Source organism: Polypterus senegalus, chromosome 1 (assembly GCF_016835505.1).
Source record: "Polypterus senegalus isolate Bchr_013 chromosome 1, ASM1683550v1, whole genome shotgun sequence".
Classification (NCBI taxonomy): Eukaryota; Metazoa; Chordata; class Cladistia; order Polypteriformes; family Polypteridae; genus Polypterus; species Polypterus senegalus.
The window spans coordinates 147,660,022-147,675,309 of NC_053154.1; the positions used below are offsets into that span (position 1 = coordinate 147,660,022).

The following is a 15,288-nucleotide window of genomic DNA, read 5'->3' on the forward strand; positions in this document are numbered from 1 at the left end:
TTATACTCACTGACCACAGAATGAGCTTGTGACAAAAATAATATCTGATAGGCCAAAACTGATTTATTTATATAATGTGTAACCAAATCCTTGGCATCAAACAAACATTATAGACAATATTTAATTACTCATAAAACTAAATCTTATTTCCTATTTTTATTTTATATAGTATCTAATAGGGGCGCACTCTGGTACTGCTGCCTCACACCAATAATACCAGGGTTCATGTCCCAGGTACTCCCTGTCTGGAATTTACATGTTCTGCTTGTAATCATGTGGGCTTCCTCCGATAATCCAAAGACAGAAAGGTTAGGTGAATTGCTGAGGCTAAGTACCCCCTGGTGTGTCTATGTGTGTGTCCAGAGATTGTTGCTGCCTTCCTCCTGATGCTTGCTGGAATAGGCTGCATCTCCCTAAGACCTTGCTCTGGATAACTGGGTTTAGGCAATGGATGGATAGCATCAGTTACAGAAGGGACATCACCATGACAGTGCAAACTGTGCCCAGATAGTGGAAGACCTGGCAATAAAATATGAGCTGCTTTAGCTGCGAGGCAGCAGTGCTCACTGTCTTCATTCAGCTTTGTTCTTAAATGAAATATTTAATTTGTGAATTGTGTTTTAGGAAAAAGAAAAAACAGAAAAAGTGACATGTGGAATGTATTTCTTTATGAAACATGGGTTGATATGGTGAAGCTGAGATGTATTAATATGTTCCAGTTTGCAGTTTTTCTTTTGAATCTGTACGTGCAGGAGTCCAGGTCTAAAAAGATCATGCAAGGTTTGAAATTTGGGGATCAGAAATGGCCAAATAGCCTCAAAGTCTTTGTATTGAGGATCCATAACAATACATCTTAAAATGTTAAGGTGTTACAAGTCACTCAGTGCCTAGTACTAGGTTTGCTCAATTATAAATTTAGAAGAATGTCATTGTTATGGTGTTTCTTTCCTATTAAAATGACCAGCTCTGCTCTTAAGTAACTAGAGCTGCAGTGCTGGACTTTGGCAAGGTGACATGACATTAGTGATGCTTGCATTTACCTTAACTTCAGTTTGAAACAAAGAAAAGAAAATAAAGTTGTCTGTTCCTACATTTTGGGCTTGTTTTTAAAAATTAAAAAAGGACAATACAAATGTCCCAAACCAAGAAATTTCAAACATTTTGCTGCTGCTGAAGTGAACATCAACATCGCTATGGCATGTGATTTTGTGGCTTCTGCTCTTGTGCACACAAGTGAGCTTGTGTCATACAAGCGGCCATTCTGGGGATTCTGTTTAGAAGTACAAAGTAGCGTGGTTTTCATTTACAGATTGCCTATCTGTGCAAGATGTAATTGGCATATTTAAAATATTCATATCCTAAATGATAGCATTGTATCTAGCAAACTGTATGGTACTCTGTACTACAGCAAAATTTCCCCCAACATCAGAGCACTAAAGAGATCCTCAGTTACTATGAAGTGTTTTGCACACTCAGCTGTTTCAAAAGGTCTAAAGTTCACTTACTTTGCACATTCATACAGGTCACAACAGTAACAGGTACCGCTGCGAACTTGAAGGTTGCAGGACTCAGTGAGGCCTTGACAAGTCACCTGTAAAAATAAGCAGAGAATGGCTTTAGTCACATGAGCATATAGCAGCTCTGGCATTCTGTATTACCTACACGTGTGTTTTTCGGCCTTGGAAGTCATGAGACAGCGGTTCCAGTATAAAAAGAGAGAGACATACCTATGCCCATTTTGCCCCATGTGGCAGAGGCAGACAACCCAACAGCTGCTAGGGCTGTCGGACCCTCATTTAGGTAAGTCAGGAGGACCAGGGAAGACGCAGAGAGACATATTCTTCTGGCTGACAAGCAGTACACAGTTCAAAGAGGGAATGCATGAAGATGAACTGTATCTCTGTTAAGACAGGCAGAGAAGGAACTTCTGTGGAAACCTGGCTGTTTAAGGGAAACTGAATGCTGAAGACTTGTGGGAAAACCTTGGACCTCTGGAGGAAGCTCTAACTTTGGTGTACCTGTTGCAGAACCAAGGAAGCCCCCCTCACTGAGAGCAAGTCTGGGGTTGACTTGAAGTGACACCTAGCCTAGGTAAAGTTTCTTGAGCTCATAGTACAAAGAGTTTAACTGACGAGTGGATGTGAAGTTAGCGAGTGACACAGGAGATGAGATTGGGACACTTAAAAAGGCAGCGGTGCATCAGGTTTTGTTATTTTTGTAGTCTGCTCAGTTGCTACTTTGGTGTTTCTGAATTTACCTGTCCTTGGCATTTGTTTATTTAATAAATTATCTATATTTGTACAACTTTGGCCTCCAGACTTTCATTTCACATTCAGGCACTTTTAGAGCATGCCTGTTTCCTACAAAATTAGATAAACAAAATAAGATGTTAACCCACAGAGTTTAATGTAACTTTGTGTACTGCTTTGCTTTTTCATTGACATGCTCACTGATACTGGAAGGAGTAAAATCCTGGCTGGTAATTTACTTCAGTCCTACACGCAGGACACAAAAATTGTGTTGCAGAAGTAAATAACTCACCGAAGCAAAGAGATTTTCATACAGGTAGCTATGCCCACTGCCATAGTATTGGCATCGTCCTGCATGAAGAGGTCTCAGGTCCTGGTAACCCAAAAAGAAAAATGTTATTTTAATGCGCTGAGTTATTAAAATACTAATTTATGTTTATTTACATCAAAATGTTAGAAGGACAGTTGATTTGGCTTTGATTTCAACATTCAGCAGATGCTTTTATCCTCCTTTCTTTGGGAGCGGTCTTCATAGTCCTCACCCCATCTTTTTAATGTTCACATGATGGTGGGGTTAGGAAGAAACCACTTTGTCTTTTTTATGCACTGGACTATTACTAGCACATTCACAGCTTACTGTAAAGATAGATGTCTTTCAGCTCTGAAAAGAAACTGGAGGTCACAGAAGAAATCCACAAAATCGCTGGAAGAACCACAGCACTAAGAAGCAATAATGCTATTTATTGTGCCTTCCAATACACAGGGTAATTTGTTTAAGTATCTTCAGTTATTGGAATAGTAACACTATTGAAATGTAAATAACACTTCACAATTTTTATAACAGGTGGCATGTTACATGCTGGTCAAACATGCAAGTAAGAATTTCACTGTACTCTGTACATGTGATAGACCTGAGCTTCAATAGTAAAATACTCTAGAAACATTTTGAATGAATGTTGTTCACATCGACTAGGGGTCCGCATTTAACAGATCTGCCACTGTACACATAATTCATTGTTTTTTTTTTTTTGTTTAAAAAAAAGAGAGACATAATATTATACTACTTTATACATCTATTTGATATTTAACCTGCTCACCTGATTCAGGATAACTCATGTGGGGCATATACAAGAAGCACTGTGTGGAGCTAGCTTTGGTCACGGTATTATATTATATTATATTATATTATATTATATTATATTATATTATATTATATTATATTATATTATACTAGCTGTGTAAGCCTGGGGTCCTAGAAACTATTGACATTGTCAGAAAAAAAACTGAAATGTAGAGATGGCAGATAATTGAAAGGAATTACTCTGGGCATCTCTCTCTTCTGAGGTTTCGCTTTGCCGACATGCTGGCCTCTCTTGATTATCCTCGGAGTAGGATCCCATAGCCCGACACCACCTCTCACTTCCGGGCCGGACAGACAGACACACACACTTCCACGCATAGATGTTTATGTATTATATTATATTATATTATATTATATTATATTATATTATATTATATTATAGAAGTGAGTGTAGGCTTGTGCATAAGTATGCTGTGGATTGAAGTGCCATCTGAGGGTGGTTCCTGCATTATGCCCAGTGCTGTCAGAATAGGCTCAGTAACCCACAATTTATGGGTTTGATCAGGTATAGATATGTTACTGTATATACTGTATTAGTATAGTGGTGAGTTGAACTTAAATGTTTATGTGATCAGGAACCTTTTCACTGTTTTGATATCAGTGGAGTATGGGTAGTGGTAGCATTAGATGCAAAGCAGGAACCCACAGCTTTTAAATGATTTAAGAAAATCTGACAATGGATGAATGCATAACTGTCAGCGTAATGATTCTGTGTGACTGTTACTGCTTTTTATATTTCTGTTTCTGATATTTCATATATTTAAAAACTACAACGTGCTTTCTCTGGGAACTGAGCTACCAGTGAAATTAGGTGATGTAATGGATGTACAGTACATATAGTATATTCTGTTAGGAATCCTAAGTTTTAAAGAGATGTTCATCCAAAATGGAAAAAATACATCCTCTATACATTTTACTGAATACACTTAGTTCAGTTTTAGAATTGTACAGAGCTGCGTCCACCCAACAGCATCAGGTGCAGGGAAGGACCAACCTCAGCTGAGCAGCCAGTCTATTGCAGGGGTGACTAATGTGCAGTTATAAATAGGGTATGTTTAGGGTGGCAGCTTAATCAGAACACCTAAAAGCGCAGATAGAAACCTGGAGTATCTGGATGAAATACCAGCCATCACACACAACACCATTTTCAAGTTTGTTCCCAACACTACTATTTCTCAGAATGAATGAATCATGAGTTGAGTCAGGCCATCTCACCACGACATTAACGAGACGCATCACAGATAATTTGCACATTAAAAGAGTGGAAATGCTTTCTATTGATATAATCAAATTCATTTTCTGAAGGCACCTTTATAGAAATCTGTGTGCTGTCAACCGCTCTGATTGCATCTGGAAAACCAGACATTGCTGCAAATTGTGCTTTGATGCCTGCCTGTTCAACCACAGTGTAATGAAATCTTATATATCTGAATGACAAGCAGATAATACCATCTCACACACATGGCGTGGTGCAACTCAGTGATGACTGTGAAATACCTGGAGCAGTCAGCCAGTTCACATTGAAAAGCTCCTGTGGCTAAAAATCCAAGAGTTGACACAACTTGCAAAGGTGCAGGTGAAGCACAATTCCTTTGCCTTTGTAAAGCCGGTCCTAGTTCAGCACACAGCTCCAAGAGGAGAGCTCTTGGAAATCAAAATTTACTTAGAAGCCAATCACCTGGGATAAGGGATCAATATGATCTCTAAATATGCACTCTCTTCTAATTCTTCTATTTACAATGTCTTCTAACAATGCCACAGCAGCCATGATAGTTGGAATAATTTGGCCATTCCTTGCACCATTATATTTTTACAGATTGACTACAATCAAGTGCCTTAAATTTGTAAATGATATGCAGTTAATTTTGGTGTGTTTGAAAAAATCTAGTCATGGATGCAAATCAAAAAACAAAAGGGAAACCACACAGAAACAGTTGCAGTGCTTTGATGCTGGGTGCCGCCAGTTTGCAAAACCGAGCAGAAACACGTGTATGCATGGTATGAGTCTGCGTGAAAATGTGTGTGGTATTACACCAAGTTTAGTTTTTAAACATCACAGTGTGAGCATTGAAACGGGAGAGTGTATCATTTACACATAAGGCCCATGGAGCTTTGAGGCAGTGCAAAAATACCCCGTCAAAATCTACAACAAATAAACACTCATCTACATTCTGTACATGCAGTCTTCTTCTTCTTTCAGCTGCTCTCATAAGGGGTTGCTACAGCAGATCACCTTCTTCCATATCTTTCTGTCCTCTGTATCTTGTTCTGTTACACCCATCACCTGCATGTCCTCTCTCACCACATCCATAAACCTTCTCTTAGGCCTTACTCTTTTCCTCTTCCCTGGCAGCTCTATCCTTAGCATCCTTCTCCCAATATACTCAGCAGTTCTCCTCTGCACATGTCCAAACCAATACAATCTCGCCTCTCTGACTTTGTCTCCCAACCGTCCAACTTGAGCTGACCCTCTAATGTACTCATTTCTAATCCTATCCATCCTCGTCACACCCAATGCAAATCTTAGTACCTCCAGCTCTGTCTCCTGCTTTCTGGTCAGTGCCACCATCTCTAACCCATATAACATAGCTGGTCTCACTACCACCCTGTAGATCTTCCCTTTCACTTTTGCTGATAACCATCTGTTACAAATTACTCCTGACACTCTTCTCCACCCATTCCACCCTTTCTCCACCCTCTTTTTCACCTTTCTTCCACAATCTCTGTTACTCTGTACTGTTGATCCCAAGTATTTAAACTCATCCACCTTCACCAACTGTACTCCCTGCATCCTCACCATTCCACTGACCCTCCTCTCATTCACACACGTATTCTGCCTTCAGTCCTCTCCTTTCTGGAGCATATCTCCACCTCCATTCCTCCACTCTTGCATTTCACCCTATCTTCCTCCCTCTTTTTAAAATACATATTCACCACAGCCATGCCCATCTTTTTTGCAAAATCCATTCATCATTGCTGATGTTGTGTACTACACCTCCTCTGCATATTGCAGCCTAAGTGCACTTTAATTTCAAGAACAACTGTGCATGCTCCTGGATCCAGGAAATTTAATAACCATCAGCTAAATACTTCTACATATACAGGACGTGTATTTTTTATAGCTGGCACAGGGGTACCATCATTACACTGCTGCCACACAGCTCCAGGAGATTAGGTTTAAATCCCAGCGCTGTTTGCATGTTTCCTTGTATTAGTATGGTTTAAATTTAGCCTTGTATGAGTCATTCTGGGTGAGTGTGGTGTTGTGCAGTGCTGTCAGTATAGTAAATATGTCCAAGAATTGAATTGAGTTGAATAAGGATGGTGAATGCATATGTTAAAATACTGGCAGTACTGATTTTGTCTCATATGCAAAAGGTGTGCATTGTAATGTAATAGGAGTATATAAATTGGTTCAGTATAAGTAAATCAAGGTTGAGGGGTGTGGGGTAATTTTACTCAGCGATGCACTGGCATTGTATCCAGCTGTAGCTTTAGCCTTTCTCCAACTGTTATATTTGAAACATTGTCTGCATACAATAAACATATTGTGTATCAGGTTTGATTATCTTTTTTTTACTGTTCATCCCAGAAACTAAAAATTAACATATCTTTATTCATTTAAATGTATAGATTAAGCAGCGAATTTTCACAGACTTATAAAGATCTATCCATTTACTGATTCCTCCAATAACTTTATATTCTGGTAAATGTATTTAGTGACTTTCAGTGTGAAAGATGCAGTTGTGTTTATTGATTCACATATTGTATTTAGTGTATGCTGGGACTTACAGAAAAGCCAAAGCTTGCACATATATAAAACAAAGCCATGCAACTTACAATGTTCATCGCAATAAACACTCCATCCACGATGAGGCAGAAGAATGTGGCAATTATTCCGAAGCTTAAGAAGATGATTGATGCCAATAGCTGATACAGAAAAGAAGAACCAAATCAGTGAATGAAAAACACAGTAGTAGAAAATAACAAATGTCTATTTCATTTTCTCTTGTGGTTATAAAAGCAGTGTATTTAAAATACACAATACTGTTTCTCACAGGAATTCTCTTGAGATGGTTGTCATATAAGGACGTTTAGCTTAACTTTTGTACCTTCTTCTATGGGAGTCACCATTTTTTTTTTTGATTCAGCAATCATACAATAAAATTCCTTCATTTGACATTCAAGAAGGCTCTGCAATCATCCAAACAGGATGGATGGATTTAAGTTGTATTATTAATCAAAACAATGATGCATGAACCTGGCTCTGGAGATGTAATTATAGCAGTACTAATTTCCCTTGAAGCCTCCAAGTCTCAAGCCCAAGCACTGCCCGTGTGACATTTGCAAGTTATAAACCATATCTGTGTGGGTTTTCTTCAAGATGCTCTAGTTTTCCTCCCACATCCCAGAAGATATAGTGTTTAGGCAAACTGGCATTGCTGAATTGGCCTACATGGTTGAGTCTGCCCTGTGATGGGCTTCATTCCTGCCTTGTACCTAACAGCGCAAGTTAGAAAATGAACAGTGCTTTATTCTGCATTGACAATGAATATTTACACTGCAACACATTTCATTAATTCAAATGATGTGAACCTAATGTTACATATGGAATTTCAAACAGCAGATTTATTTCAAATGTGCCTCTTCAGCAGTAGAAATGTCAATAAACTCTGCACTGAGAATTGCTCAAGTTGTTCAGGGAGATAATAAGTCAGATATTCGTATTAAAGCCTCACAGGTTCTGCAAGTGTAGATCCTTTCTTGGTCACATTACATTAGCTTTCTATATCCCATAAAGGGAAAGGGGGTAACTGGCTAAGCCACAGGTCTTTGTACACCAAGGACACTGGTTCAGTCCTTGCCTTTAGCTAACTGTCTGACCCTCAGCAAGTCACTGAACATGTCACAACTGAACAAATATAGGAAAATATAGGAAAACAATTGCTATATCTGTGTTTTAAGTTGTGTGGTGATCACTAAAGGAAATGGCTTTATAACATTAAAATCATTTAATGATTGATTAATATGTAATGGGTTGCTTTTCTAAACCATAAATTCTTGAATCTAAAAATGTGCTTTAACTTTGTAGCAGCTTCCAAATTGGACAACGTTGGCTCTGCTTTCGACTGCTTAAGAAAACCATGTGAACAGGCTGTTATTGCACACAATTTTTTTTCTCCCTCTTTATATAATATACCATAACTAGTGTTATTTTTCCCTTTGATTGCAAAATTTTATTCTCCTCCAAAATCCAGCTATGTTTGTTCAGCTGTATCTTGTCTGTAGCTCCCAGCTTTTGCATTACAACACAACAAATACATGAGTAGGATAAACAAATTGTGTCAGCAAAAGTTAAAGCCGTGACGCCCTGACTCAAACAACTCCACAGTACTGCCAATTGCATTCTTTCTTCCTACCACTCATGTCTTTCTCTCACAACCCTGGTCTTTCCTTTTCCCACCTGTAATCCCAACTGACAGCTTTAAACCCCATCCTGGGCTTTCATTCCCAGTTTTGGTTGCTACATGGACACAGTTTTAGAGCTCACGTCTGACCAATAACACATTTCACATTTTGCATAGCTTCTTATCCCCAGACTCCTCTTTAGAGACTTGCATCATGACATTGTATTTTAGGACACTACTCTTCTACTTGATATTTATCTGTTTTTTAAGATTGTACAAATGTGTTTTTATCTTTCTTAATTATTCTTTATTATTATTGCCTAATCGTATTTGTTCTTCTATTCTTGTAACTTTCTCTTTGACATCTTGTAAAGCACTTTGAGCTACATTGTTTGTATGAAAAAGTGCTATTTAAATGATGTTGTTTCCAAGTTATTGTGATCTTGCCCCTTTTTTGATGTAAATGAAGTCTGTGATGGAAAATCATTGGAAAAGTAATTTGTGTGTGATGGGGACTAACCCACGATTTGAATGAGTCAAAAAGTGGAAGCCACATGGTTTAATAGAGTATATTTGGAACTTGGCTGCATATTATGTAGGACTGACCACCTGGGGACTACGTGGGTGTCCAGACCCTTTAGCTGAGAACTGAGCTTTAGGAGTACAACTCTAGGAAAATGGCCCTGTACTTTCTAGGGTAATGTGCAGACCTGGGAATGACTTGTTTATTCACCTTTAGAGGTAAATCTGGGATATATGTGTGGCTGGCAGAGGAAAAGAGGCCAGGGTTAAGTGAGTGGGAGGGAACGCTGACCAACAGCATGGAGATTTTAGGAGTGGTTTACTATGGCATAGTGTTGGGCAAGTGAAAAAGCCACCCCTGTGGGTTAAAAGGGGCTTACATATATAGGTAAGTGATTAGAGCTGGGAGATGGTATGGTTTTAGGTGTCCATTTGTGCTCTGATTGCTCAGTGCATTGATTCCTCCCTTGTATATTTTGCTTTTTTTGCTACTAAAAGGATCTTTTTGTATATACTCTAAAGTTCACGGACACTATCATTGATAAGGACTTTAATTTGGTCTAGTGTGAGTTTGTTATGTAAAGGACTATGGTCCCATCTTGGGTTGACTCCAACTTTTGATAATTCAGGAACAGACTCCAGCTCACTGGAATGGAGAAGCAGATTAAGAAAAAGACAGTTTAGAATGTTTTTAACATTACATATTTAATTGATATTATTGCTTATTGAAAGTTTTGAACTCTGTGTGTAGTCACTGAAACTGGTGATTTGAAATTGATTTGGCAAAGTTCTTACCAATAACACAGAAAAGTAAATACTGTATAGTACAAACATAAAGCATTCGGGCAACAATATTTATCATTCCCAATTGCTGACGTACAACTGATTTATTGAATACTCACTGACACTTACAGTAAGTATAATAAATAGAGAAAATTTCACATGAAATGCAACTGAGTGCTTTTATGTAACTATATAGTTTTAATAGTCTGAACAATTCCACTGAGATTACAGGAGAACAGTGAAGGCTAAATAAGAATAAACAATTTTTAAGTCACAAATATGCAGTTCAAAGATACAGGAAGTCAGAATAAACTATTTTTGATATATTATAACATTTTGTAATGGTGGAAGCTTGTGCAGTTTAATTCATCAGGTGAAAATGATGGGCAACAAAGAAGCACAATGGTCAATGCTGGTGTCTCACATCTTCTGGAAACTAGGCTTCAATCCTGGCCTTGTTGCTTTATGTCAGTAAATTGCCCATTCTCCACAAATGTGTGATGGTTTTCTCTGGGATGTGGGAGGAAAGTGCAGTACCCATTGACACGAAGGTTAACACAGTTGGTGACGCTAAACTGATGGGGTGTGAATGAGTGGAGGTTTGTGATGGACTCGTGCACCAACCAGGGATGGGCCCTACTTTTTATTGTATGCAACCAGGCTAGTCTAAAGTCCCCGTAACTATGTATTATAGTAAACAAATTAATATAACACATGGATGTGTTAGAAAACTGAATGAATAAAAAGGCATCATGAATAATTTACCAGTTGATTGCGATTGTCTTCAAGCACAAGTCCAAGAATTCCCAAGAATGATCCAAACACAAACTGAAAATGAAAGAACCTCAGTAAAAAAAAATTGCCTTAAGACTAAAATAACAGTTCTGATGTAACAACTGCCATCTTGCTGTTATCATAAGGGATTCCTGTGAGGTAAACGAAAATGATTAAACTCCCACAGTACCCCATGTGTGGTCCAGAGTGTTTATATGTTTAAAGGGGAAGATCTAGATTTCTTCATTAGTGTGGTGACTGTAAGTGTAAGGTCAAATATTAATTTGTTTTCGTTATAGGAAGTTAAATTTCAAAATATAACAGAGTGAAAAGTATGCTTTCAGTTGTTAGCTATTGCCTGCCTCCCTATCCGTACTATTAACCAGGAGCAACAATAATAATATAATAAGAAGAATAACACATTTTATTTACGTATATAACACCTTACAATAAATTTAGTTACTTAAGAAATTAATGACTCTCAAGGCAAATCCAGAACAACTTTCCTAATTTCTGTGAAAAGCTCAAATGAATTAACTCTTCCTTCAGGTTCCTGCAATACATGAAAAGAAATGATGACTGTGTGCTACACCTCTATGACCAGAAATGCTCTATTTCACTTTGCAGTCGTTTTATCTGGTGGACATCAACTAACTAACCAAAAGAATCAGTAAAAGTAAATACTTACTATGATCCCAGACCCATATCCCGTCACATTGACACTTTCTGTTCCTGTGGTGGTGACAATTCCAAGAGCAGTAATCAGCAGGGACAAAACAAGCAAAGTGCTGACAAGGCAGATTGCTTTTTTCCTTCTCCTTCCATTCACAGGATCTGAAATAGAAGCAGTTTTAAAAAAGAGGATTAAGATTACAGGATGACGTTAAAGCAGCATGCAGTTTGTGGAGACGTGGGCTCTCTTAGATTTAATTACACTATACAAAGAGGAATCCGTTTTGTGTGAATAGTTAATAAATCAACTTATTTATGAATATCATTGGTCTTCTGTAGTCAAATTCATCCACCTTTTCTCTCAATTCACTTTTACTCTCACAGGGTCAGGAGAGGGGCAGCACGGTGGCGCGGTGGGTAGCGCTGCTGCCTTGCAGTAAGGAGACCTGGGTTTGCTTCCCGGGTCCTCCCTGCATAAAATTTGCATGTTCTCCCCGTGTCTGCGTGGGTTTCCTCCGGGTACTCCGGTTTCCTCCCACGGTCCAAAGATATGCCGGTTAGGTGCATTGGCGATTCTAAATTGTCCCTAGTGTGTGCTTGGTGTGTGTGCCCTGCAGTGGGTTGGCGCCCTGCCCTGGGTTTGTTTCCTGCCTTGCGTCCTGTGTTGGCTGGGATTGGCTGTAGTTGGGCTATATAGTGGGTTAGGAAGATAGATGGATGAAAGGGTCAGGAGAATCCTGTGCCTATGTCTGCAGCATTCATTCCAAAGCCAGAAATCTATCCTGAGCCCATTAGCCCACCACCCACCACAGGACTCACTCATGCATTCACTTCTTCAAATTGCCAAGCCTGCAGACCTCTGGGATGTGCATGGAAGCTGAAGTACCCTGAGAGGGCATGGCAACAATGTGTAAACTCCATGATAAGAAGGACAGAGTCAAAAAAGGGAACCTAGATACCTAGAAGTGGGGTGTCCAAATCATAATCCCGTATTCATATTCTTTTTATTCTACACCGTGCCATGCAGCACACTATGGGGAGCTGTGTGGTGCTGTTGTATTTTTAAAGCCAAGCCAATTTCCAGTTTTATTGACAAATAAATACTTAACTTTTACTGGATTGCAAAGATCCTGGAATCCGCAGACCTAACTCTATTGAGCTTGATATGCATAGCTTCTCTTTCTCTTATTTTCTTCTGCTATATTGAGTCTCAGTGAAATCAAATTTAAGTACAATATTTTCTGCAGAAACATAAAACAATAATCCATCCATCCATCCATCCATCCTCTTCCGCTTATCCGAGGTTGGGTCGCGGGGCAGCAACAAGCAGAGAGGCCCAGACTTCCCTCTCCCGGCCACTTCTTCCAGCTCTTCCGGGAGAATCCCAAAGGCGTTCCCAGGCCAGCCGGAGACATAGTCCCTCCAGCGTGTCCTGGGTCTTCCCGGGCCTCCTCCCGGTTGGGCGTGCCGGAACACCTCACCAGGGAGGCGTCCAGGAGGCATCCTGATCAGATGCCGAGCCACCTCATCTGACTCCTCTCGATGCGGAGGAGCAGCGGCTCTACTCTGAGCCCCTCCCGGATGACTGAGCTTCTCACCCTATCTTTAAGGGAAAGCCCAGACACCCTGCGGAGGAAACTCATTTCAGCGCTTGTATTCGCGATCTCGTTCTTTGGTCACTACCCATAGCTCATGACCATAGGTGAGGGTAGGCGTAGATCGACTGGTAAATTGAGAGCTTTGCCTTACGGCTCAGCTCCTTTTCACCGACAGACCGATGCAGAGCCGCATCACTGCGGATGCGCACCGATCCGCCTGTCGATCTCACGCTCCATTCTTCCCTCACTCGTGAACAAGACCCGAGATACTTGAACTCCTCCACTTGGGGCAGGATCTCTCCCCAACCCTGAGAGGGCACTCCACCCTTTTCGGCTGAGGACCATGCTCTCGGATTTGGAGGTGCTGATTCTCATCCCAGCCGCTTCACACTCAGCTGCGAACCGATCCAGAGAGCTGAAGATCACGGCCTGATGAAGCAAACAGGACAACATCATCTGCAAAAGCAGTGACCCAATCCTGAGTCCACCAAACGGACCCCTTCAACACCCTGGCTGCGCCTAGAAATTCTGTCCATAAAGTTATGAACAGAATGGTGACAAAGGGCAGCCCTGGCGGAGTCCAACTCTCACTGGAAGCGGGCTCGACTTACTGCGGCAATGCGGACCAAGCTCTGACACGGTTGTACAGAGACCGAACAGCTCTTATCAGGGGTCCGGTACCCCATACTCCCGGAGCACCCCACAGGATTCCCGAGGGACACGGTCGAATGCCTTTTCCAAGTCCACAAAACACATGTAGACCGGTCGGGCAAACTCCCATGCACCCTCAGGACTCTGCTAAGGGTGAAGAGCTGGTCCACTGTTCGCGACCAGGGCGAAAACCACACTGTTCCTCCTGAATCCGAGGTTCGACTATCCGGCGGACCCTCCTCTCCAGAACCCCGAATAGACTTTTCCAGGGAGGCTGAGGAGTGTGATCCCTCTATAGTTGGAACACACCCTCCGGTCCCCTTTTAAAGAGGGGACCACCACCCCGTCTGCCAATCCAGAGGCACTGTCCCGATGTCCATGCGATGTTGCAGAGGCGTGTCAACCAAGACAGTCCTACAACATCCAGAGCCTTAAGGAACTCGGTATCTCATCCACCCGGGGCCCTGCCACCAAGGAGTTTTTGACCACCTCGGTGACTTCAGTCCCAGAGATGGGAGAGCCCACCTCAGAGTCCCCCTCTGCTTCCTCATGGAAGGCATGTTAGTGGGATTGAGGAGGTCTTGATACTCCTCCCACCGACCCTAGCGTCGAGTCGAGGTCAGCAGCGCACCATCCCCACCATATCGGTGTTGACACTGATTTATTGAATACTCACTGACACTTACAGTAAGTATAATAAATAGAGAAAATTTCACATGAAATGCAACTGAGTGCTTTTATGTAACTATATAGTTTTAATAGTCTGAACAATTCCACTGAGATTACAGGAGAACAGTGAAGGCTAAATAAGAATAAACAATTTTTAAGTCACAAATATGCAGTTCAAAGATACAGGAAGTCAGAATAAACTATTTTTGATATATTATAACATTTTGTAATGGTGGAAGCTTGTGCAGTTTAATTCATCAGGTGAAAATGATGGGCAACAAAGAAGCACAATGGTCAATGCTGGTGTCTCACATCTTCTGGAAACTAGGCTTCAATCCTGGCCTTGTTGCTTTATGTCAGTAAATTGCCCATTCTCCACAAATGTGTGATGGTTTTCTCTGGGATGTGGGAGGAAAGTGCAGTACCCATTGACACGAAGGTTAACACAGTTGGTGACGCTAAACTGATGGGGTGTGAATGAGTGGAGGTTTGTGATGGACTCGTGCACCAACCAGGGATGGGCCCTACTTTTTATTGTATGCAACCAGGCTAGTCTAAAGTCCCCGTAACTATGTATTATAGTAAACAAATTAATATAACACATGGATGTGTTAGAAAACTGAATGAATAAAAGGCATCATGAATAATTTACCAGTTGATTGCATTGTCTTCAAGCACAAGTCCAAGAATTCCCAAGAATGATCCAAACACAAACTGAAAATGAAAGAACCTCAGTAAAAAAAAATTGCCTTAAGACTAAAATAACAGTTCTGATGTAACAACTGCCATCTTGCTGTTATCATAAGGGATTCCTGTGAGGT

The 15,288-nt window shown here is 40.6% G+C and overlaps 1 protein-coding gene across 1 annotated transcript in view; it reads right to left on the bottom strand.

Moving 5' to 3' along the window:
* The window catches only part of LOC120536752 (transmembrane protein 255B), a 41,680-nt gene extending 26,784 nt beyond the window's left edge, over positions 1-14,896 (bottom strand). The window contains exons 1-6 of the mRNA XM_039765257.1: positions 14,893-14,896; positions 11,566-11,711; positions 10,869-10,931; positions 7,231-7,320; positions 2,542-2,622; positions 1,506-1,591 (exon numbers count right to left, since the gene is read on the bottom strand). Of these exons, the coding sequence (XP_039621191.1) occupies positions 1,506-1,591; positions 2,542-2,622; positions 7,231-7,320; positions 10,869-10,931; positions 11,566-11,711; positions 14,893-14,896 (470 nt within the window). The remainder of the gene's footprint in view (positions 1-1,505; positions 1,592-2,541; positions 2,623-7,230; positions 7,321-10,868; positions 10,932-11,565; positions 11,712-14,892) is intronic.
* Positions 14,897-15,288: the final 392 nt, after the last annotated feature.